The sequence below is a fragment of the Falco biarmicus genome, chromosome 1 (assembly GCF_023638135.1).
Source record: "Falco biarmicus isolate bFalBia1 chromosome 1, bFalBia1.pri, whole genome shotgun sequence".
In the NCBI taxonomy this organism is placed as follows: Eukaryota; Metazoa; Chordata; class Aves; order Falconiformes; family Falconidae; genus Falco; species Falco biarmicus.
In genome coordinates this window covers 12315100-12339579 of record NC_079288.1, presented here as the reverse complement: position 1 = coordinate 12339579, position 24480 = coordinate 12315100, and the positions used below count along the sequence as shown (strand labels likewise).

General features: G+C 39.7%; 1 protein-coding gene across 1 annotated transcript in view; it reads left to right on the top strand.

Moving 5' to 3' along the window:
- Window positions 1-699: 699 nt before the first annotated feature.
- FOXK2 (forkhead box K2) overlaps window positions 700-24480 on the top strand; it is a 49089-nt gene continuing 25308 nt past the window's right edge. The window contains exon 1 of the mRNA XM_056326481.1: window positions 700-1466. Coding sequence (XP_056182456.1) covers window positions 1108-1466 — 359 coding nt within the window. The 5' untranslated portion in view covers window positions 700-1107. The remainder of the gene's footprint in view (window positions 1467-24480) is intronic.

Below are 24480 nucleotides of genomic sequence, written 5' to 3'. Positions count from 1 at the left end.
CGGGGTGCCAGGTTCCATTTGCTCGTGTCAGACTGCTGGCTTACCTTTTTGTGCCCTAGTTCCAATGAGAAAACTAGGGCTGAGCTGAGCGAGGTGTGCAGAAATACAGGGACTGACTTAGAAACTTTTACAATTTAAAGCACTGTACTTGTTCCACACAGCTGTTGAGAGAATTGCCTCTGGTTACCTCTGGTTTTAACCAAACCCCTCAAAAGGCCATCAGATGTGTATGATCTTATCAAACCTCTTTTGTTTACTGTGGTCTTTTGAGGCTAAATGTGAGGGGTTACGAACTACTCCCCCGGTGGCAGCCCACCCTCTAGCAGCGTGTGGGTACTTGTATGTATTTTATTCTTGGGTATTCCCCCCGCCCCGCTTAGTGCCGCTCCTGAAAGCGTTGCTGGGGGAGGGCATGTGCGCTGCACTATCTGCCCGGTGAAAAACACGTACGTGGGTGCGGGAGGTGCCGGCGGCCTCGCTTAGGGGCCCAGCGCCGGGGGTGCCCCCGCCGGGGGGCCGCGAGGAGCGGGCCGCGTCACCCACCCCCCGCAGGTGTCAGGGCCCGGCCGCTGCCCCGGCCGCGGGGAAGGAAAGGGGCTCGTGGGGGAAGATGGCAGGCGGGCCGGCCCCGCCGGCCTGAGCGAGCACGCTCCGCGCCGCCCTGCCCTGCCTCCCCTCCCGGCCGGCGGGGAGGGGCCGCCCCGCCGCTCCCTGGGGCCGGCAGCGCCGCGGCGGGGGCCGCGGCTGGGCGCAGCCCTTCTCCCGGCACCGCGGCCGCCGCGGGGGGACAAGGGTCGCTCCGCTCCCCCGCGCGCGGATCTGCTCCGTGTTTTCCGGGCCCTTCCCGTGTTCTCGGGGCCCGACACTCGAACGTGCTGCGCGGCGCTGGCCTCGGCGCCGCTCGCCATTGGCCGCGCCGCCATAGCCCCATGGGCGTGCGGGCCGCGTATTGGCCCGGCGCCGCCGTCCATCAGCCAGCGGCGGACTGCGTCAGGTTGGGTTGAGCGGCGTCCCCTTCCCTGCCTGTGTCTGGCGGCGGCTGCGGCTGCGGGGCCGGTGCGGGCGGAGGGGCGCAGCGGAGGGCGGCCCGCTCCCTCGCTCGCTAAGATGGCGGCAGCGGCGGCGGCGGCAGCGGCCGTGGCGCGGCTGGAGGGCCGGGAGTTCGAGTACCTCATGAAGAAGCGCTCGGTGACCATCGGCCGCAACTCGTCGCAGGGCTCGGTGGACGTGAGCATGGGCCACTCCAGCTTCATCTCCCGGCGCCACCTGGAGATCTTCACCGCTGCTCCCCCGCCGCCGCCACCGGCCGGCGCGGACGGGCCGCCGCCTCCGCCTCAGGGGGACCCCGCAGCTGCCGCCGGCGGTGGCGGAGGGGACTTCTACCTGCGCTGCCTCGGCAAGAACGGCGTCTTCGTGGACGGCGTGTTCCAGAGGCGGGGGGCGCCGCCGCTGCAGCTGCCCCGAGTGTGAGTAAAGCGGGGGCCGGGCCTGCCGTCCTTCCTCCTCGTAACACCGGGGCCCGGCGGGCCCGGGCCCACCCGCCGGCGCCTCGCCGCACCGGGCTGCCCCGTCCTCCCCGGGAGGACTGGTTGCCGCGGCCGGGGTGGTGCCGCTGCTGCTCGCCTGCGCCGGTTGTCCCCGTTGCTGTTTGTCTGGCACATGGTGCCGTGACAGGCGGGGATGCGACCCCGTCCTAGCGACACGCGCGAGCGAGCGGTGCCCTAGGCCTCCTTCCCCGGCGCCCGGCACCACCCGGCCACCGGCGCCTCCGCCTGCTGCCCTCGAACGTGTCCTTCCTCCGGTGGCTCCGGCCCCGCCGGCACAGCCACCTCCCGCTCCGGCAGCCGGTGGTACAGGTGGGGAGCGTGGGACCCCGGCGGCTGACAAATGGTCACCCTCCTCCCGTGCCGGGTCTTGCACGTAGCAGTATCTGTTGTGAGTTCGGGAGCAAATCCGTCTGCAGCAGTGCTCGGAGGTATTGTAGTTAGCAAATAGAACTGGATACACCCTTGAGTATTGTTTACGTGCTTCAAAGGAAACTAGTCAAGTGGTTATCCACATATCTGGGATTTCTGAATTTAAGATCAGTGCTGAGTAAATTTTGTAACGCTCTCGGTGCTTTTGCAGGATGTACGGGGATTGTTTTGTGCGTGTGGTTGCTTTCTGATTTTGTGGTACTTTCTGCCTCTTTGCCTGATTGTAACGCTTATTTTTATGGGCAAACGGAGTCATCCACGTGAAATACTTGTGCTAGTTTTAGTGTTCTAAAATATGTGTTCCCTTATATGACGACAAATGTATTAAGAGTTTTTAAATGGTAGTACATTCCTTTACCATTACCAAACATTAACAGTCTTTGCAAAATAATTCTCTGGGGGAGTGTGCGAGGCCTACCTACTGCGTTTAAGGATATGTTGAACTGTAAATAAGTGATCTACGTTTTGAGAAGTCATGTGTAGGAAAAGTGAAAGTGTTTTGGTTTAGTATATTTTAGCTGCCTTGACTAAGAAATACCTGAAAGGTTACGCATGTTTTACCTTTATAAAGCACGTGCCATTAGCGACACAGTCTTAATGTCTTTACAAGTTTTTAAAATGTGTTTAGGGCATTGATGGTGTGTGTTTTCTGCTTTGACATCTTAGTTTCCTCACCTGGTTCCTTTGTGAAAATCAAATTGTCTTACCTTTCTGCTTTCTAGGAAATGCTCGTTCTGAAAGGGTTTAACAGTGCCAGTACGTGTAGAGTTGTATAATCATGAATACAGTTGGAGGACTTGTTTGACCTTTAACTGTTACTTCTATTTTTGCTTTCTGCTCTTTAATGTTAATAATGATTTGGCATGTGGTTAATCTATATTTTAATCTAACACATTTATGAAATATAGATCAAATACTTCTTTTCTTTGTAAACAGTTTGGTATAATACACTAATTGCAAGCAAGTCAGTGTACATTATAGATGCTGATTGCAAACAGTCTAGAATTAGTTCGGGTAATGTCAGTAGCATTCTGTTAAATGCTTAAGACCTCAGGAAAAAAAACAAACCCCAACTACTTCTTCATGCTGTCCATGTAATTATTGGATTGTAATTTATTTTAGTTCTTTCTGTCATTGCCACTTTTTAAGTGTAAAGCAAATCCTGAAGGGTTTTTTGTGTCACTTTTTATTGAACAATGATGAAAACTTCTGTGCAGTTAAAATTTCTTCACGAGTGCGTGTGGGTGGTGTTACAGAAACTAGCATTTGCTTGAAACTGACTGTGTTCAGTGATTACACCATTTCTTAGACTGCACACCAGCAGCCTTCAGTTTCAAGATCTGTAACCTGGTTGAAGTAGCTATCTCCTGGTTACAAAATGTAGGTGTGATCTTCCATCTAGTCTTGTAAATAAAAGCTTTGGCTAGAAACAATGGAGCAGTGTGTACACTGGGTGAACTAGGATTTCTTTAGTCAACAGGCATAGGGATGAGTTTTATCTTGAAGGGCAGGCAAAAGCTACAGGGTCATAGTTTGATGATTAAGAACAAATGCGGCTTCATTGCTTTTTTAAAAAAATAAATCTGTTCATATAAGGAAAGTCTTACTGGAGTTGTATAGGGAAACAGAAGTTTCATTATTTGCAAAGCTTTTTTTTTTTTACTTTTTTTTTTTTTTTAACACAGAAGCCTTCAGGCAAATTTGAAGCAGACCTTATCTGCTTATAGCAAGTCATTACTGTGAACTTGTCCTGACTAATATTGTTTGTAGCCATGTTCTTGAGTTTCATTGTAGATTTAACTGGTCATGCTGAAGATGATCTCCTGGATTTTAAGAATCAGTTAGTTACTTCAGTATAATGTAAACAGTAATTAACAGTTGAAACATAATTGGAAAGAAAGTAGTTTTGGTGTGAGTTCAAGATTGATGATTGCTAACCTCCAGTTCAGTAATCACAAGATCTATTTTTGTTGTTTTTTAATCCTACTGTGTTGCCAGAAATATGCTCTGCCTGTGACTTCACAAACATTTTTAATTTCAATGGCAGGTGAAGTTTAAAAAACCCAGGGTGGCCTGTTCCTTCTGATTGTTTTTAAGTGATCTTGGAAAGCAAGAATGGAGGGTCCATCTCTTTTGTCTAATAGTTAGTTACAGATAACTCCAAGTAAAATAGTTACAGACTTGAAATGTCACTAATAATCGTATGTAGTTCCAGTGTCCTTGGCTTGTACACATACACAGCACAGTGTTTAAATATGATTGCATTAATAATGTTATTGAATTTCCTGTTTTTGGAAGGGAAAAACAAATACAACTTTGTGGTCTCCTGCAAAACACATTTTTAACATCTGGGGAAATTAAATTATTAATGTTAGAGTATACTTTTACCCGTAATAAAGGCATCTTTCTTTCTACAGATACAGATGCCATCAAACATGGAGTTATTGTGCATTAAGATAACTGTTCTGGTTGCTATTTTTAATGCTTCCCTGGAAGCCTCACTCACAATTCAAATGTTTAAGGTATCAAGCAGGAGGTAATAGCAGTGGGAAGTGTGTTTTTGTTTTTCCAATTCTTGACAGACTCACGTAAGTACTTGTGTATATACAAACCAGCTATCATCTTGTTAGATTAGTAAGATGGAGACTGGGGAGAAAACCAGCAATTTTTTTGTTCATGTCCAGTAAGTAGCTCTCTTATCAATGTCATAACGCACAGAGGCATGGGATGAAGGAGGTTTTAGAGTTTCCTGTTAAATACACACAAATCAAAGCAGTTCTATTAGTCTTTTGCAGCTACCTTTAAGATGCATGGACTGTCACTCTCCAGTTCATAATGTTCATGCTTTTTAATTGGCTTCATTTGATGTTAATCAAATTCCCCCAGACTTCAGTGAAAGCATAGTTAAGATATATTGCTAGGTAAATAATAACATTAGTGTTTGACTTTTGAGGTACTTGGCTTGAAAAAATGGGTTTTGTGCTGGGCGCAGCAGTTGTTGACAGAGCTCTTGTATACAGTTTTTGGAGAGGCAGGATTCCAGACAACTGATACAACTGGAAAAAGCAGACTTGCTCCTGGGTACAACTTAGCTCTGAAGTTGTTTTTGTTTAGTTTTTTTTTTTGGGTTTCTTCAATGTGCTTGGTATATTAGCATTTGAATTCATAAAGTTCCTGACATGTTCGGCTTGACTGTTCCAAGGTAATTTCTTGTTCATTTTGACAAAACCATAGATTTTGTATTTTAGTAATTACTTCTGGTTTTGTGGAAATAGATTTGTGAATCGTAAAACAAGTTATCATTAATATAAAAACAGCATTTCTAAGTCAGAGCAAAGATGTATCTAGAGTCCATTACCTTGCCTCCAAGAGCAGTCGGTACCGGATGCCTATGGAGGAGCATAAAAATGGATAAAGGAACATGGTTGTGTTGCCCTTGTTTTCTTTTGGATCCCAAAGTTAGAGCTGATTTTAACTCTTTTTGAGTTAAAACCATTTACTGTTTGCATTTTTTTTCCTCTTTTAAAAACGTGGGGTTTTTTGGATACCTGTAAACTTGCTGTAACCACAGCATCCTTGGGCAGTGAGTTCTGCAACATAATTGGAGCCCATGTTGGGAAAAATACCTCTTTTTGCTGAGTTTTTTGAACTTGATGTCTGGCAGTTTCATTTGATGCAACTTAAGTTAGTTCTTTTATAATAAGAGACTGTAAATAATTCTCCCATTCTGTCATTCATTTTGTATTTATACTGCTGAGAATGGGAGTTCTTACAGTAAGCCATGTCAAGTATGTTATACTTTAGCTTAACGTCTACTAAGTCAAGCCTGTATGGCTGCAAACTAAAAAAATTACGTTTTCATGCTTTTCTTCCTAGTATACAGAGGGCTGAATCCATATTTTTAGTTTGGTCTTGTGGTGTGGATCTACGAAGTGGGGTGCTTACTGCCTTGTAAGTAGTAGAAGCTTTCCTGCTGATGAAAGCCACTGGATTCTGAACAAGGATCAAACATAGCTATCTGCTAAGTAAATTCTGTGGAAAAGTTTGTGTTCAGCATTACCTGAGCAGGAAATAGTGCAATATATTTTAGAGAAGCTATAATGTATCAATGCACTTCTGTCATCTTGTTGCAGTTAAATTACATGCAGAAATGTGATTGCCCTATGAGTTAGAGCTGTGGCTGCATGCATGCTCAATGAAAGTTTCTCACTGGAAACAACTGTTTGGCTGAACAGTTGATGTGAATGGATCGTAACATCTCCTTAGGTAATGTTACTTGCTAGCTTAGGAAGAATATTCTTTGGTTTTAGCTTATGGCTTATGTTTTAAAGATTTTTCTCATGAATACAGGTGTTACATACTTTAAGAAATCAAACAAAACACTTTTTTTCAATGAATATGTTTGTAAGTATAGATTAATACCTCAGGCTGGGTTGGCACTTGCTTTTTCCCTTTCTTGACAATGCTTTTGATAGATAGAGTTGTTTGTGAGGAAGACAGCTGGCTGAAATGGTTTTGAGCCCTTATGATTGATTTGTCTTCAGAGGAGTATTTTGGAGTTCCATACTGGTTGTATTAAAACTATGAATTACTTGCAAATAACCTCGAATTGTAAAACTAAGAAATGTTGGACTTGGCTGTGACTTATGAATCAGACCTCAGAAATTTTTATTCACTTTCTTTAGCAGACGCTGTGTCCCATGCCGTAATGACTAATAAGGTTAACTGGGCTGTATTTATAGGTGGTTTTTTGGCTACTTTAAAGTAGGATTTGCAAATGTCAAGCTCAGTAGCAGTAGTGTTCTCACATAAGCAGATCTGATTGAAAAGGAATGTGGGAGGAAGAAGGTAGAGCACATTATTTGAAATGAAAATAGATGAGCGTGAAGTTTTTATAGTCATAATTTATGTTACAGTTGTTTCTGTCATCTCTTTTTTTTTCATATTCCCTTCTCAATTGCACACCCCTTATGAGCAACTTCTTTTTGTTTCTGAAACAATGTTGCAAATTGTCATACACCATTCAGGTGGCTGAGGTAAAGCTTAAACAGTTTTATATTTGGAGTAATTGGCATTTGCTTTGCTTTTTCTCTTGTTACGATTGACATGTATACGAAACTTCCTTAATCAATTCTACAATTTTATTGATTTTACAAATGTTCTTACATGTATAGTTAGCTATAGGAGTAAGTACATTCTTTGTATAGCTATTTAAAATACTATAAACTGGGAAGTCATCTTAAAAAATTGATGGTTTCTTTATTGCCTGTTAAGTTCCAGTTCTAGGACAGAAGCAAGATTAGTGTTGTTTTGGTTTAAAAGTGCAAAGTTAGTATTAAAACTGCCTGTTCCAAGAATCCATAGCTGAAAGAGAGTTTTGAGATTCTTACCTTCAGTTATGATAGTGAAGTAAGAGATAAGTAAATTAAATCATTCGTTGCTTGGCATTGATTAAATCAAGATACAATACTGATATTCAGTTGTGAAATGCACTGTGTTTAAATGTAGGAAGAGACAACTTTTGCTATTGGATAAATGTAAATTAAACAGGTTAATAAATTAAGTTAATCTTTCACCCTTGCTTTTCAAAATGAATGTGTATGATTAATTATAGTTAAGAAGTGCCATAGTTTTGTAAATATTAATCCTTCGTGAAGATAGATGTGTTTTAGAGAATAATTCTGCTATGAAGGAGTTTCTGCTGCAATTAGTTTGGTGTTTTTGGAGAAATTCTGCCGCTGTTCATTTTGGTGTTTTGTTTTGGTTTTTTTGTGTGGTTTTTTTTTTTTTTTTAAGCATATGTAATTCTCGGGCACAAAGCAAAAGATTTTTTTCACAGTCATGCCTAAGCTATTCAAAATAAGATGATTGTGCATCTGATTTCCTGTATTTTTCAGTAGATACAGTAGTGCCTCCAAGACCTCAAGTCCCATTAACTTACGTAAAATTATGTAAAACGCTGGAAAAAATATAATTTCAAAGAAAATTGTGAATTTGTCACGTGGTATAGTGTGAGGCCATGTCTTTTGCAGCCTAGAAGGAGCTTTCACAACAATCTTGTGTTTACTAATGAGCTGATGTCTTTTGTGGAACTTCATACTGAACTATTGGGAAGGTGGTGGTTTTAATCTGCTGTCTTGCTTGTTTTAATGATAAAAAGTTGATGTGTAGTGACATTTGTTTCCTGCGACTTCCTGCCTTTAAGGAGTTTTTTGACCTAGATAAAGCAGTCAGAGGGGAGGAACCATATTTATTCTGCAGCTATTCCACACTGGATGGCATAGAAAATAAGCATTAGATTCTTCAGTTAAGATTTCATCACTACTGTTTTATCACTGAAGTGTGCTAAGGCTTTAGTAAGTTATTTGAAGAGGTAGAGCAAATCTGTATTATTTTGTAATACATCATTTTTTATAGTGCTAGAGAAGGTCTGTACATAATTGGAGTCTTTGTTTCTTCACGTGCGTTTGCGTGATTCTGCTGCAGCTACTGCATGTGCTTGTGTGCTGTTCTGTCCTTCTCATTAGTGTTGCTAATCATAAACTTTTCCAAAACACTGTCTTCGTGTGCTGTACAGTTGAGTATTTGTGGGAGTAAAATTTTCAATATTCAGAATTTCAGTATGTCTTAATGAATATTGATATGGACACATCACCTTTTTATATGTCCGTGTGCACCAAATAAAATGAAAAACATGAGCAGATTGACAAACAGTTATGTCTGTGCTAAACTAAACATTCCTGTTGACTTCAGCAAGACAGCTCATGTGGATAAAGATGCATATGGAATTGAGCATTTGTAGAATCAGAGCTGTAAAGTAAAAAGCCAAGAGACATGTCATTATCACAGCTTTATGAAGCATAACAAAATTAGTATAAAGTTGACGGGAATTAATTTTAATTCAGTGTTAATTTAAGGTTTTTACATTAAGAATTCTGGAAGGCATCTCCAGCCAACCCCCTGCTGACAGCAGAAATGACTTCAGCTTTAGATCGGACTGTTCAGCACCTTGTCCATTTGAATTTTGAGTATCTCCACGGATGAAGATAACATGACTATATAAAATGCTTCACGTAACTACAAACCCATATTGAAAAAAAAAAATTTCTGTATTTCCAGTAGCAGAAATTTGGGAATACACAGGCTGGTTAGCATAGCGTACAGCTTAGAATCCTGGAAACATAGGATGGTTTGGGTTGGAAGGGACCTTAAATATTATCTAGTTCCACCTCCCTGCCCTGGGCAGGGACACCCCCCACCAGCCCAGGGTGCTCCCAGCCCTGTCCAGCCCGTCCTTGGGCACTGCCAGGGATGGGGCACTCACAGCCACCACCCTCACCGTAAAGAATTTCTTCCTAATATCTAATCTAAATCTGCCTCTTTCAGTTTAAAGCCATTCCCCCTTGTCCTATCACTACATACTTTTGTATAAAGTCTCTCTTAGTTTAGCGTTAAATAATGAAAAAAATACTTGATCGCTGCTTGATATTGTTGATCTGGAGTAAATGCAATTGCTGATAAACATTTAGTGATTATATCAATGTTGGTAGATACTGTCCTCACAAAAAATGGACTTGGTTAATCCAGTTAGAAAAAACACAAAGAGAGAGAGAAACTCAGAAGGTATGCAGGCCTACCTAACAGGGTAGGAAACTGTTCTGAAGAGTAGTAGTAAAGTGCATTTGAAAGTCATGAGTATACTGAGTTGATGTGTCAAAAGCAGTGTGATGTGATGATTGTATGGAAATAGGGGAGCTGTATCAGGCAGTACTGAGAGGTGCTGGAACTTCATGTGGTTCTGGAATCAAAATTTGTGTTAAACAGCCTTGCAGAACTGCAAAGGGTTTAAGGGGATGATTGCTAAAAAGAAGGCTGTAGGAAATCCCAAATAGTGAGGGACTTCAGGAGTTCGGTATGTTTGCCTTACCAAAAAGGAGTGCAAGATGGCTGAGGTGGTGTATATACATTTTTATGGGGATGAATTAGAGTACTGAAAGGCTTGCTAATGTATCCCATACAGCTATAAAACCCCAGAGGCTGTAAAGTAAACTCCAGGGTTTGAAGTAAGCGCATATTTTTTAGCAGTGTTGGAACAGCTTGCTAGGAACAATGGTGGTATCTCTATTTCACTATCTTCTGCTGATCAAAAATAGGTATCTTCTTGGAAAAAGTGCTTTATAAAAAAAAAAGAAACCACACACCCACCAACCTTGGTATAGTCAGACCTGGTGATTAGGTGCAGTATAGGTATGGTTGGGTAAAATTTTATGGCTTATGGCTAGAAGAGGCATAGGTAAATGAAGCGTTTTAGTTGTCCAGCCTTTACTTCCCCTGCAAGTCTTTTATAATAATCTCCCATTGGGTTGTAGCAAGAGACTTTTTTTATAATGTGTTTTAACAAGGAGTCAGTACTTGGCTTGTTTTTTAATTAAAATTGTTTATAAAGCATCAAACATCCAGTTGGGCATTTGCTTGTTTACATTTGCCAGCAGTGTTCTCACATGCAAATGATTTTGATACTTTTGTTCATTATCATCTTAGTCTTCATACTGGAGTACAGTATGAAGTTCCTAAGATCATTTTCTTATACAGTGATTCTTCAGAAATTCTTGTTCTTCAAATAAATCTTACATATTGCTCATGAGGTATAAGCCTCTTAGTTTTCTTGTTGATAAGTCAGGTTAGCGTGTAATAGAAGAAGTGTTTACACCTTGTACTGAAATGAAATTCAGGTTTTCTAAATCACTTAAAGAAATTAAGATAAATGTGTGGGTTTGGTTCAGAGATATGGACGAGCTAATGTGTTGCTTTTAGAAGTTGCTTTTAAATTCTAATTTTTACTGACATGTTGCAGTATGGGAGCAGATAATTGGCTTACCCTTTTCCATCTTCTTTCCTTTTTTTCATTTTTTTCCTTTTTTTTTTTTTTTTCCCCAGCTGGGAAAAAATAGTTTACCTGCCATTGAAGCATCAATTTACTCAAAAAAGTATACCTGGAGTGTTAGTCTCTTAGCATGGGGCATGATATAGCGTTTTACTACTTGTAAGGTAAAAGTCTTATTTATGAACATACAAACACATAAATATCCAGGGGTGGAGTGGGATTTGTTTTAATTGGTTTTGATTTTTTTTTTCCTCCTTTTTTAAGACTGAGAATACATGAAAAATTTGATTCATCGCTTTGTGTTGTCCTACAGACATACTTGGGGTGTTCTAGGTGGAGTATTATTTAAGCAGACAAGGCACATACACACAGTTTATGTATTTTAGTAGTAGGCTGGCTTGTTGGTTACAGTATGAGTGCAGTAAGCGCACAGGGAAAGTAGTTGGAAAGTATAAATGGAAGCTGACTCCTAAGAAAAGAATTTCTCTCCTTAGGTGATGCTGCTATCTTCTGGTCTTTCTGAATGGTGAAGGTGGCCTATGTAACAATAAGGGGAGACAGAGTTTTAAATAAGATTAAAAAGAGTAAGGCTTAGACAAGAAAAGGGTGAGCGTACTCATGCAAAATTCTGTGTGGGGATAAGTTCAGATTTGCACCAGAGCAAGCTGATTATTTAAGCAAGCAAAAAAACTGTAAGAAATAATGGTAAAGGGGATGATTTTAGCATCATGCCATGCACAGATTAGAAAAATGGAAGAGATTAATTCTGTTACTGCATGGGAAAGATGAGGGTATAGGCCAATGTGTTTTACTTCAGGATATGGACAGGATATTAGTGGTGTTTGTAGTTGTTATGTGAGGAGAAATGAAAGGGGTTTGCTGGGAGGCTTGAAAAAAGATTGGAAAGATCATCTCAAGTTTAAGACCTGAGACTGAGAAGTAGTACAACTGTTATCCTTGCAGAATGTAAGGAGGCTCTGGCTTTGGTATTTAATTTGGGAAATGTGATTCAGAAGAATCTGGGGTCTTGCTCTTCCAGAAGCATAGGCTGTGCTTTCATGAGCATCTGAGCTAATCTCGTGTTTCACTGCTGCTGAAATGAAACATGGGAGGGGAAGGTCTTGTTTTCTGCAGTGCTTCCAACTGCAGGTTGTGCTGGCCTTGAAGCTCATCAGATGTTCTGTGAGCTGCTGATGTCTGCTGTTTTAGCTATTTTTGGGTGGTTTTCTGTTGCATTGAAGTGGCTCACAGAGAGGTCTGGCAAGCAGTGGAGCTGGCATGAAGTACGTGGTGGGCCTGCACAGACTTTCAGCAACAGTCAGCTTGCTGTGTCTTGTGGAATCATACATTAAGGAATTGCAGTTATAAGAGCCGTTAATGCTCTATGAAATAAAAATGGAAAGGAAAAGAAAGATCCAAAACAGTAGAAGAGAAGACCAGAAATAATTCTAGTGTATGAAAAAAGCACTTGCAATGTAATATAAAAATGTTTAAATCCTAGAAGTTCTTGAGACAGCATGCTTTTTGATAAAGGGGTTTACAAAGTATTTGTTTTAAGCTAAAAAATAATGTAAAAAGTTAATCTAAGTAGACGGGATGCTGAGATGACTTAGTTGTGTCATACCTTTGGTTAATGTGTGCTTTCTGGCCCTTCTTAAAAATCTCTGCATAAACGTGAATGAGAAAATCACTGGAGAAGAAGGGGTGCAAGTTGGCTGTGGATCACCTCATAGCAGAGGACAGATGATTGTATGGTCTTCATTCCATATGCTAAATCATCAATACCTCCTGCTTAAAGGTGGACTTTGCTCCATAGGTCATTATCCAGTTTGGTGGTTTTAGGTACATTGTAGGCTAGGGAAGTCACAAGCTCTAGGGAAAATGGAACATTAGGGATACAGTGAAGGTAGATGGCCCTTGTTAAAATTTTATGTGTTTTGTTTGTAGCTGTATCCCCATCCCACCTCCCTTCTGCCAGCTCTGTTGTCTTGGAAAGCAGACTTTTCTACTTATAAGACAGGTGACTGAGTAGAGTTTGTGCAGCATTCTATCATCTTACTGAAAGAAAATTATTTTATAAGAACATTTTTAAACTTTTCTGTATTTTCCATGTCCTTTATTGCAGGGGCTGCTATATCTGTGGTGTTTTTTCACAAAACACATGAATCTGCTGAAGTTGACTATGCAGGTAGATCAGATGTGACTTGGATTTTCTGTGTTGTCTATTGAGGGTCTCTGGTAGGATGCAAACACCTCAATAAAAGAAAAAAGTTGTCATTTGAGAGAGCTTGCTCTTTCCCTTATTTATGCAGGATAGTAAAACCAGACTGCTATTTAAGGCAAATGTGTTAGTAGTTAATAAGTAAGTTCAGTTGATCCAGCCTTCCAAAAGTACTTAAGTAGCAGGCTTGAAAGTAGCTGTGCACGTGCTTTCTGTTCTGATCTAACTTGACTTCTCACTGTCACTCTGAGGCTCCTTTCAGAGGGGATGAGGTAAAACGTTTAAGAAAAACAATCATTTGGAGGAGGAGCAGATTGTAACAAATGTCCTGCGTTTCCAGTTTAGTACTCAGTGGACTTGGATGCTGACAAAAGTTAGGAGGAGTGAATTACATAAATCATCAGTCAAAATCCTGTTTATAACTTCCACAGAGGTAAGCATTAAATAACGTATTGAGCAAAGATGTGTTAAAGGAAGCAAGTTATTTCCTTTCCTTACACATGTGAATATTCTGGGTGTGGCTGGGTTAGGTTCAGATAAGATTTCTACTAAGTATTCTGCCTGATCTGTCTTGCACACTTGTTTTGGGGTAACCAAGTGAAGTGCTTTTGTGTGTGTCGATCTGACCCAGGATGTTCTTTTATCAGGTACAGGGGGGTTGATGGCTTTGATCCTTTCTGCCCTTTCATCTTACTAACTATATTCGTTTTCGCTTTTTAGTAGCATGAGGGGCTGCAAGCCAGACAGTGAACTGTTATGCTGTTCAAATGATAAGAAAACACTGCTTTGAAGAGTATGCAATCTATTCTTAAGTAACTTTATTAAAATTACTAGATTGGGTAATAAGATTCTCACAGAATGATGACATTCACCCTCATGCAGTCCTACTTCCAGTGATACTATCAGGAGTCAGAGTACAGCCTTCTTCCTGGCAGCACTTTTGTAGCTACATCACTGAGTTGAAGAACAAATGCAGTAGTTTAAGGTGGTTACCCTCTGCTATGAATGTGGGTTCTGAAATGAATGCAGAACTGAGCTCTGAATTTTGGATGGGCTTCACAGTTTGTGGGTGATTATAGTATTACTCATCCAGCTTTCTAGATATTGGTAATCGCTACAAACGTTTTTGGACCTGGAAACCACAGTGTGTCTGTCAGTTGAAACGTTCAGATGACAGGCACATTTAGCAACATGGGAGAGATGCAATAGGTAAAAACCACAGTAGAACTTAAGTTTTTTGTTTATCTTCTTGAATTGAAATTCAAGCCTTTGTTTTTAAAAACTTTTCCTGGTATTGGTCTGTCCATGAAGATGAAAAATGCAACTAGCCTGTATTATCAGCAAATTCCAGAACCCTTTAACAGTGCTTAAATGCCTTGGGAGCCCTGGCAAGACAAAATAACCTTCTGCAGTGAGTGCTACAAAGCTGTAGCTTTTTGCCTGTTTCATTGGTTAGTTCTTGACTAGCTGCATCCCTTCTCCCTCTTTTTTTTTTTTTTTTTTTTTTTCTTATTTCTTCTGAAGGACTCCTCTGAGGAGTGCTGCTCTTTGAGCAGAATCACATAGTGACTTCAGAAATTCTTGTGAGCTCATGGAACTGTGTAGGTTCGTTTGAGTGGTTAAGCGGAGGAATGGGGTGAGATGGAGGGAACAGCAGCAAGCTGACAACAAAACAGGCTTTTCTGGAAGTGTTTCATTTTTACTCAGTCTTTGCTTGAATATCAAATTCTGAATGTCCAGGCTTTCTGTAACAAAACTTTCTTAATTATAACTGAGATTCTGCCGGGATTCTGTTAGAACTTCTTAAAAAATGTAATTTTCTTAGCTGTTTTCTGTTTTGAATCTTCTTCTGTGGGCTAAGGTGCTGTTTTCTCATATAGTAATTTTTTTCTTAACTGCATCATAGGATATAGGAAATACTATCTCTTTCAGATAGAAGAATTTGGCACTAATGAAATGTTAAAGAAACTTGTCAGAAGATGAAATGGGAAACCTCATTCACAGTGGGAGAAGAATTCAGATCTTTCCACCTGTCTCTGTTTTAAAGATGCAAGTTAAATTCTGAAAGCACTTTGTGATCAAGATTTTTAAAATTCTTTCATTAATTTTGGCCTGTTGTGAATAGCTTTTACTGTCTGCTGCAGTACAGGCAGCCAGAGCAATCATCTGCAAGCACACCCTAGTACACAAATGTTTACTTTTCTGTCAGTAGTGAAATAACCCTGCTTGTTTTATGGTGTGGTTATTCTGAGGTTGGAAGATTGTTGAGCCTGGAAGAGATCACTAACCCCAGCTTGCTACTTAGCTATAAATAAGTTTGGTCTGCTGTGGGCTAGTAAGTACTCAAGATTCTTATGTGAGGTTATTCAGTATTTTCTAAAGGTTATCGGCAAAATGGGTGTTTTTAAGCCTTTAAAGAAAAGAAGCATGCAAACCGAGAAATGAAAAAGAGAGAGGCAAAAAAAAGTGCCAAAGAGACGAAGCATGTGAATGTAAATAACTCAGCCCTCAGTCAGAAGGATAAAACAAAATTTATAAAAGTTTTAAGTTTGGGGTTAGTGTTTTGAAGTTATTTTGGCTTAGTAGTAGCTGAAGAACATTACTTATATTTGTGTATGCATATTCTTTGTGTTAGCTGGAATGTGGCTGATAAGTGTGCCATAAAATAATGGAACTTCATCTGAAAATCTTAAAAGTATGGTTATATAGATGACAAAGTAGCCATAATGTGAGAGAGTATGATTTTGACCACTTGGAGAAATAACAGGGTAGTAGACAGGGAGAAGAGGCTGAGGAAGGTGTTTCTGAGGAATCAAATTTGGAGGTTTAATCAGAAACGTTGGCTGTAAAAATAGTCTTTTCTACAGTTTTAGAAATTAAGAAAAACCTGCAGTTGTGGAAATTAACATGGGAGATGACAGCGTAGAAATATGTTGTCCAAGTCCCTTTTTTGTTTGGGGTGACCTGAGCAGGTAGGATGTGGTTTTGGCAGTTTTCATAATACTCTGTTCCATTCTTGCACTGAAATGTGTTTACATGCCTTATCTCCAAGGTAAACGATCGTGTCTGCAACTTTTTCTTTTTGCAGCAACGTATGGTATTAGTTAGGTGGTTTTCTTGTTCTTCCAGTTAAATTTCTTGTCTTGAAGGTCTGAGTAGTTTAGGGTTAATTACTTTTGGATAAATACAGGTAAGTACCAGGGGGGTTGGGTGCCTGTTGCAGTGACATTGCATTTCAACTTGGAGATCCCTGGGCTCTGATTAAGGAAGTGTTGGTTACTGGATGTGTTACACTAATGCAATTTTGTCCTACTTAAGACTGTTTTGTCTTTGTGGTAGCTGCTTGTTCAAACTTTCCCAAGGGATTGAAAGAAGAGAATATGTATGACTGCCGTATGTGTTTTTATAGGGACGTTTTATGGTAAATAAATTGCTGACTAAGAACATACTGACAGTGTCTGATACAGAGAGAGCAAGAAGTTGGGCTGATAAAGTTCTTCACTGAGTGAAGGAGACTTTTATTTTTAAATCCGAAAGGACTTAGATACTTGTATTGTGGTGGTTCACACCATCTTTAAGTCATTAGAATAACCCTCTTAAAGGTGTTCTAAATGGAGACAGGATTTGACTTGTGCAGGTAATGATTTAATACAAAAAAATACAAAGGAAAGAGAAATCACTCTAGGGAGTTTAAAATTAAAGTACTACAGGATGGCTATTCAGAAAGGAAGTAAATAGGTCTGATTGTAGCCACTGCTTTGAATGCAGAAGGGGTTGATGTGGTCAGAAATTGGCATACAGTAGTGAGGTGGTGATCCTTTCTCAAATGATCTGTCTGTGTCAGCACTAGAAAACTTTCTTGGTATAACTTTCACAGAGATGGAAATGACTCTGAAGGGGAGAGGTAGAGCTGGCTGTTACAGAAGGCAGGTATTTGAAGTTGCATTTTTGAACTCCAGCTGAATTCAGGGTTTTTTTTCTTTATGTTTTGGAGTCTTAAAACTGCACCATTGCATTCCATTGCATTTCATTGTCATCCAGGCAATGGGCTGCATCATGTTCTGTATTGCTATGTTTGAGACTGTGAATGCGTAGAGAAGTTATGCACAGCTTCAGAGTGTTGCTGTTCTGAAGTTTAAATGCACACACATCTAATCCATAGCATGGATCCAAGCAGAGTTGCCTCTAAGAATCACAGATACTACAGTAGTAATTTTATATAATCTTACATAAACTGAGTCTACTGGTTTTAAAAGTTGCTTCACACTACCACTGGTTATATTTAATATAAGCTTTTCAAATGAGTTAGTGCCAAGCAAAGCATTGTTTGGAGTATGGAGAAATAACCTGCAAGCCAAAATTAGCGTGTATTCATTTTGAGTGGTGTGTGTTTCGTCAGGGCTGCCCAGATCATGTCGTCCCTAAAGGCAGCGCATTTCAAATTTAAATGTTTAAGCTATTACAACATGGAACATGCTGGTGAATGGTGCCAGTAACATACGCTGAACATATGACCAGCACATGCCCCCACTTTAGTGTAGGCCATGAATTATTTAGTTTGTGTTCCAAGCTGTTTATTTCTGAGAGTTTTTTTTCCCCCTCTGTTAGTGTCAAGCATGGAGCCTTTTGTTTCTTTTCTTCCCTTTTTTGCTCTTGTTATTGATTCTGTATTTCCAAAATTTTCTGCTGTGTTTACCAGCACCCCCACTCCTATTTTGTGCTCGTTCTTTTAGGATGCAGTGCTTGGTATCTAACATCGTGGTGTTGTTGAAGCTGTGGAGACCAGTCTGATCATTTTCAACTTGAAAATGAGAGATAAAATGACCTTATACATAATCTTTCGGGACTTGGTCTATATTCATTAGTTAGCTGTGATACCCTTCTTTGTGTGAATTTTTTTAACCGTTACGTTTAGTATCGGTGAAATGGCCATGGTTTTCCTTCATCCCTAAGTCATCTTTGGCTAGATAAAGGGTGTTAAGCATACACTCCATAGGCCTGTTCTGATCTTTAAAACCATTTTTGATCGCAGCTCAAGTTCTCAGGTGGCTTGTGCGTCTTCAGTGGCAGCAACTTTGTGCTGTGGATTCTAGTACAAAAATCTGAGTGAGCGCTGACCCAGACTGACAGTTTTGGGGGGTTCTGGGGAGCAACAGTCAATAAAACTTAAAGGTACATACAAATATGTAGCATCTTTGCACTGCATTTTATGACATTTTTATGGAGTATTACCTCTCTGATGGGGTCAGGCTTGACACAAAATTAATTTGACTTGGTGAGCTTTTTAGAATGCATCATCTCAGAATTATTTGTGTGCGCTGTCGGTAACAGGTTTAACGTTGCACACTTCTTTATATAGATTATTCTTTTAAATTCAGTTTTCTTCTGAGGGTGCACTGAGTTAAAGTTACACTGGTACTAAAAGCTCTTCTGCTTCTTATGCTTACTATATTGGTAAGCTTTATTTTTCAAGCATTTGCAGGTGTTTTAAAGTCTCTCTCATTGTTCCTGTTTTTAAAAGCTGTTTTCTTTTTTTAATCTTCACATTAGATTTGTTTATATAGTAGTACAGTTTTATGAAAACATGGACAGCACTTTCTCATTGTTTTAAGCATACCTGTATATAAGATTCGGGCTGTGAAGGTAAGCTGTAACTAACCCTTTGGTTTCAAGGTTAGTTAAAACAAGCTAATCGGGGAGTTAGAGCTGAAAGAACCATTCTGTTCTGTACTCTGGTGTTAGCTCTGGTGTTCACATTGTGTGCTCAAGACAGATTAGTTTACTGGTAGGCCTGAAAAACAATCCCTTGGAAGAGGAGGAGAGAGGCAGGTTCAGGATTAGTTTTCTGTCAAGTCAGAAGTGCAGTTTTTTTCCATTACCAGATGGGAAGAAATGAATTCAGATTGATAAAGTGTCTTCACAGTATCTTATGTAGCAAGTTTTATCAGCATTTGAGCCAATCTAAAGTTTTTTTGCTCTTGAAAGGAAGATCTTGGTCATTCATTCTAGTTCCTGATCCTGGTTCCAGGGTCCACCTGCCTCCTTGCACTGGCTCTGGCACCAGTAGGTCCCTTCTTAGCTGGTTCTCGCACTAGACCCAGGGAATACTATTTTCCTCTTAAAAATTTTGTTTTGCTGGGTTACTTGGTGCTGCATTATTAGGTTGAATCAGCTTGCTGAGGGGCCTGACAAGCCCTACACTTAGCAAAGAAGTCCCTGACCTCCTACTCCATGGACAAAAGAGCTACATAATGTTTCTGGAAACTGCTTCTGTGGGGGGTGTTGGTTCAAAGTCAAAGATGCTATCCACATACCTCAGAAGAGGAACAACAACAAAAAAAAAGTAAAAGGTGACCACTGGACAATGAAGTTGGACTGGAAAAGCAACAAAAATGTGCTTGTACTATTTTTAGTAGTTTCCAAAATGTTTGTATGGTTGATGGTCCTCATTTTGCACTTCACCACACAAATCCCTTCAAACAGATGTTTGGTAACTAGTTTCTGGTAGTCTCTGTTAAGCTTTGTGTTTTGTTTTTCGAGTAGTGACAAAGAGTTTTAAGGGTTTCATGTTGCATTTCAAGCTTTCTGCATCAGGTGATGGTGTCCTGTCTCATTACCTTAACAGTTCTTTATGGAAGAGTCACTGGTTCTTGTGACACTTATATAAAATGACTGTTGTGTTCTCAGGAGACAGAGCAAAACTGATTGTAAGATATAATTTTGTAACTGAACTAATTAGTGCTCTTAAGGTCCTCCCAGTGTGATTCCTGATGATAATTAGAGTTGTAGTTTAAAAATACCTAGCGAACCTTTTTGATTCTTTCTTAAAATCGTGACAAACTTGTGCATTAAAGTTAACATTCAATGAAAAACTTGTAATATGTGGAGAAAAAGTCTTGAATCTGTCTTTTTTTGGGGAAGGATGTTAAAAAAACACAGTTTTATGCAGCTTGTTTTTAATTATCTGAGGTGTTCATTATCTTAGTTTCTAGCATTTCTAACTTACAGCCTGAATATTGCTGTCTATGTACTGGAAAAGTGTACCTGTTACTACAGTACCTGATAAGGCCATGGTCATGCCCTCCAGATTGTTAAAAAAGTCTCTTAGATCTTCATATTTCAATACTTCTTCTATTCTCCATTTTTACTTTAATTTTTTAAAATAGAAATTAAACCCAGAAATATTAGCCTTTTCCAGATGGATGTTTCTAAGATCATAAAATAATTTGATGGATGAGTTAAAAATGAGGGAAATGGGCTACAAATATGTTATATTTGTTGCTACTTCTGTGTTTATGAAAACTTTAACTTAGGGGCTACTTTGGATATTATGGTAAATGCCACGTTTTTTATGGTACTTCCTGTACTACATACGGATTTAGAAAAATACATTCTCATGGTAAAAGTCTTTTTGCTATTGTTGAAGGAAGAATAGTATAATGCCTTATACATGGAAATTAGGAAATGCTTTCTGTAGCTAGGGATTAAAATTTCATTTGAACGTAATAGATCTTTCTGAAAATATGAATCTTTCAAATATTGGTTGGTTTTCAAGACTAAATGGAAACATGTTAATTTAAGTTCTGTGAAAATTAGTGTTTGCAGTTCTCTTTATGCAGTAGCATATGCATAGAACTCATTTGCATCTTTTCAGCTTTGCTACACAAGTGGATTCTGCAGTGGAATTTTGAAGAAATCACGTGACTGATGAAATTGTTTGTAAATATGCAACTCTACATTCAAATTTCACTACAGAAATTTATGATTTTATAGCAATCAATATTTGTGCATGACAAATATAAATAATAACAGCAAATGATCTTTTGATACAGGGAAGGTCCAGCACTTAGATATATGGGGAGGGGAGGGTGGGGAGTCTTTCATAATTTGGAGGATTTTTTATGTTGCAGTTTTGCTAGCCCTGTTCAGGGAAGAATGATGCTCAGTTGATAAGCTGGGGAAACCTGAACTGGAACAAATGTCACTTGTTTTTTCAGAGGGATGAAGGTAAGGTGTGTTGCTTTTTTTGTAATCTATGAAAGTTTTGCAAATTTCTACTCATTGAGGGAAGTTCAGTTGTTAGAGCAGTTCAGCAGAATGTTCCTCTGGGTAGCTGTGTGTGAACCTCTTTAGATTTGATGGCAGCTTGCTTTTTTCCAGCATTTCAAAAGCATTTTGTAAACTTAACTACATCAATTTGGCTGCACAAGAGGAAGAGAAGACTGGGCTCAATATTGATTTGTGTTCTGGAAGACTTTAACTAATATTGTGTTGATTTGGCTGTAGCATATAAAGCAGAGTGATGTGTGGTGAAATAGTGCATTATATACTGGGACCACTTTTTTTCCATTTTGATGTTCTGTTTTTAGAAAATTTAATCATCTGGAAAAGCTAAATCACAGAAAAATAATTCAAAAAGGTCTGGAATTTGAAGCTAAACCAAATGAAAACTACTGTCAGAGTCATGGTTATTTTAGTATCAGAAAACCTCTGCTTGGGTTTGGTTCACACAACCCAACTACATGCTTTCTGTTACTACCCTCCCATAGAATATTCTTCATTGTATGGGATTGATCCAGTTACCGTGAATTCTGCTGCTTGTCTGTAGGAGGTTAGGTAAAGTAAAACCAAGTTGAATAGTGTACAGCAGTGCTCTTTATTTAAATAGAACAAGAAATGAAAAGTTATGATAGTACTTGCCACATATTTCCCTCTCCAAAACAGTCTGGTTATTACAAAAAAATCTAGTCATCTGGCTTTGTTTGGCCATGAAGGTTTTTGCAATTTCATTACATTGATATGGAGCAGTGTAGGAGAATGGTTAATAAAAAATAGCAGATATAACATAGATAAAATTAAAGTCCTTTCATATTGCAGACGAGTAGGATGTACACTTCCTTTTCAGCACCTGCAGCTGTGTGTTGCTGGGACATTTGCTTGTTTTGCCTGGGTTGTTCTGCACTGGTACAAGTAACAGGCGTGAATCAGTGACAGTTTTCAGTAGCTTGACAACTATTATTACTCATCTTGAATGGAGAACTCTTGTTTAATTACTGAAAGAAAGCAAATGAAGAGTCCTTTTTTCCCAGATATTTTTCAATATTTAGGATTTAAATTTTAGCTTCTTCTGCTGTATTTTTGGTTTGTTTTTTTAATTACTTTAAATACTGTTTTAGCTTTTTTTCTGTTTGATAATGGGGGGAAAAAGATCCTGCTTCTCATGGATACGTAGGAAATGAGGCTTATGTAGCTTAATGTCTTCAAATTGTTCAGTATATAACTGTATAGGTTTTAATTAAAATGCATGCATGTAATGTGCAGTTTTCATGGTGTAATAGTAAAGGACTGGTGAAATGAAAATTTCTTTAGCTCTGTTTGGGAGGATGTGATAAATTGCTTAAGATGCATGTGCATGTTTTACTTTTTGCCATATAGGCTTCACAGCCACTACTTTTCTGCTCCTTAAGCAGCTATTCCTGAGCAACAAAGTGTGATTGAAATACTTCAGTCTTATTTAACTAGTCTCCCTTTTACTGAAGATGTGTGTTTCACCTGGTGTTCTGCCTCTTGAAGTGGTTGTAGGAGAAGGAAGATTTAAGGGATGATCCAGTGGTCTAAACAAAGATTGGGTGTTGGGGAAAAAATATGTTCTGTTCCCAGCTCTGTTGCACGCTTGCCAAAATGACTTGGCCAAGTCACAAATCTGTTTAATCTGTTTTTAAAAATGGGGATAATACTTCATGGGCGGAGGCAGGGGGGGATGATGAAATTTCAGTGCTCTTTTGTAGCATGTTTTATCAAGAGCTGTGCCTTGCCTTTTAAAATTGATTCCTTGGGTTTTGAAGTGGCTTACTTTGTCTGCAGTGCAAACACTTTTAATTCTCTCCCTTTCTGACTTGCCTCCCCTCTTGCTGTTTTTGCAGAGTACTGGTTCTGTTTTTGCCAGCGTTCCAGGCTTTCCCACAGACTTTGTTCCTGTGTAGATGCTACTATCCCTAAACTTGCGTGTGCCTAGGCGTGCAAAGAACACTGGACCTAACGTGTTACGCTGATCTGTGTTCAGTACTTCAGTGTTTTCTAGTGAAAGATGTTACAGCAATGCAGAGCAGTATGTTTATTGGATTACAGCTGAGACCTGTATGGGAACATAAAAATGCTGTAGTTATTTACTAATACATGATACATAATTTCCGTTACTCAGAGAGGTTTTATTCCTAGTGTAGTTTCTAGTACATGTATATCTTCAGAGTTGTAGAAATGTTGTGAGGAATGCTTGAGTGAAGTGGTCATAATCCATTCTGTTTACAGTGGCTGCAATCAACATACTGGCTTTCTTGGTCAAGCTGAAAGGTCCCAAGCTAACCAAACTTTATTCTGTTGAAAAGCTCTGAATGTGCATTCTTGTTTACAAATGGAATTCTGCACTTCCTTTTATGACTAGTAACTTCTGGAAGCTTATTTTTCTGTACTAGTTCAAATTTCAACCTTTCAACGAGAATGGTTATAATAGTTGCATGATAAAATGTTTTCTTACGTAGTAAGTATAGTACAGCTTTTAAATTAAGGTGTCATGATTTTACTTTACCTTTTTGAAGAGAGATTAAACTGTGAGATGACTTCAACTTACTAAAACATCAGCAAACTTCTACATTTTGGCTAGAGTAGTTTTATGTTGGGTTAGTAGATTAGCTGGGGATACCAGTGGCTCCTGGTAGCAGGTAAGAAGAATAATCGTGTGGCTGGGAACAACTGGTGCAAGAGGCAGGATAGCCTGCCCCATTTGGTAGTGCTGAGCTGTTACATGGCTGTATCCTGTGAAACCACCACCCCCAAGATCACACTTTTATTGCTAACAGCATGGTTGGTGCCTGTGCTTCAGGAACCTTGGTTTTGTTTTTCATTACTTTGTATAGTTCTTGTTTGGAGTGGGTTTCATGTTGCTTAATATTGGGGCATGCGTGAGTGAGTGTGTGTGTGTGTGTATGTCTACACCTAGGCTCCCTTTAAATTCAGCGAAAAATAGGCAACCCTAGACCTGATTTCCCCAAACCCTTTTAGGCTTTTCCCTTCTATGAGATGTACACCACTAAGTGTCTGTTCATTTTCACTTGCTGTGAAGTTACATGACTAACACAGGTACAGGTTTGCACTTGGAGAAATTAATCCCATGCTTCATGTTTGCATGCTATACACTTTCCTTCTCAGTACTGTTGTTCCTTTATCAGCACAGTGAGAACAGTTAACCTATATTCTGATGAAGATTCTGATTTAGTCTATTTTTTTATTCCTGGACAGACTCCTACTTGCATGACTATGTGACTTATTAAATCATGCCTGTTGTTACTATTCGTTTTTAATCCTTCTGCACTTTCCTGCTGCCCCTTACAACAGCCCACGAT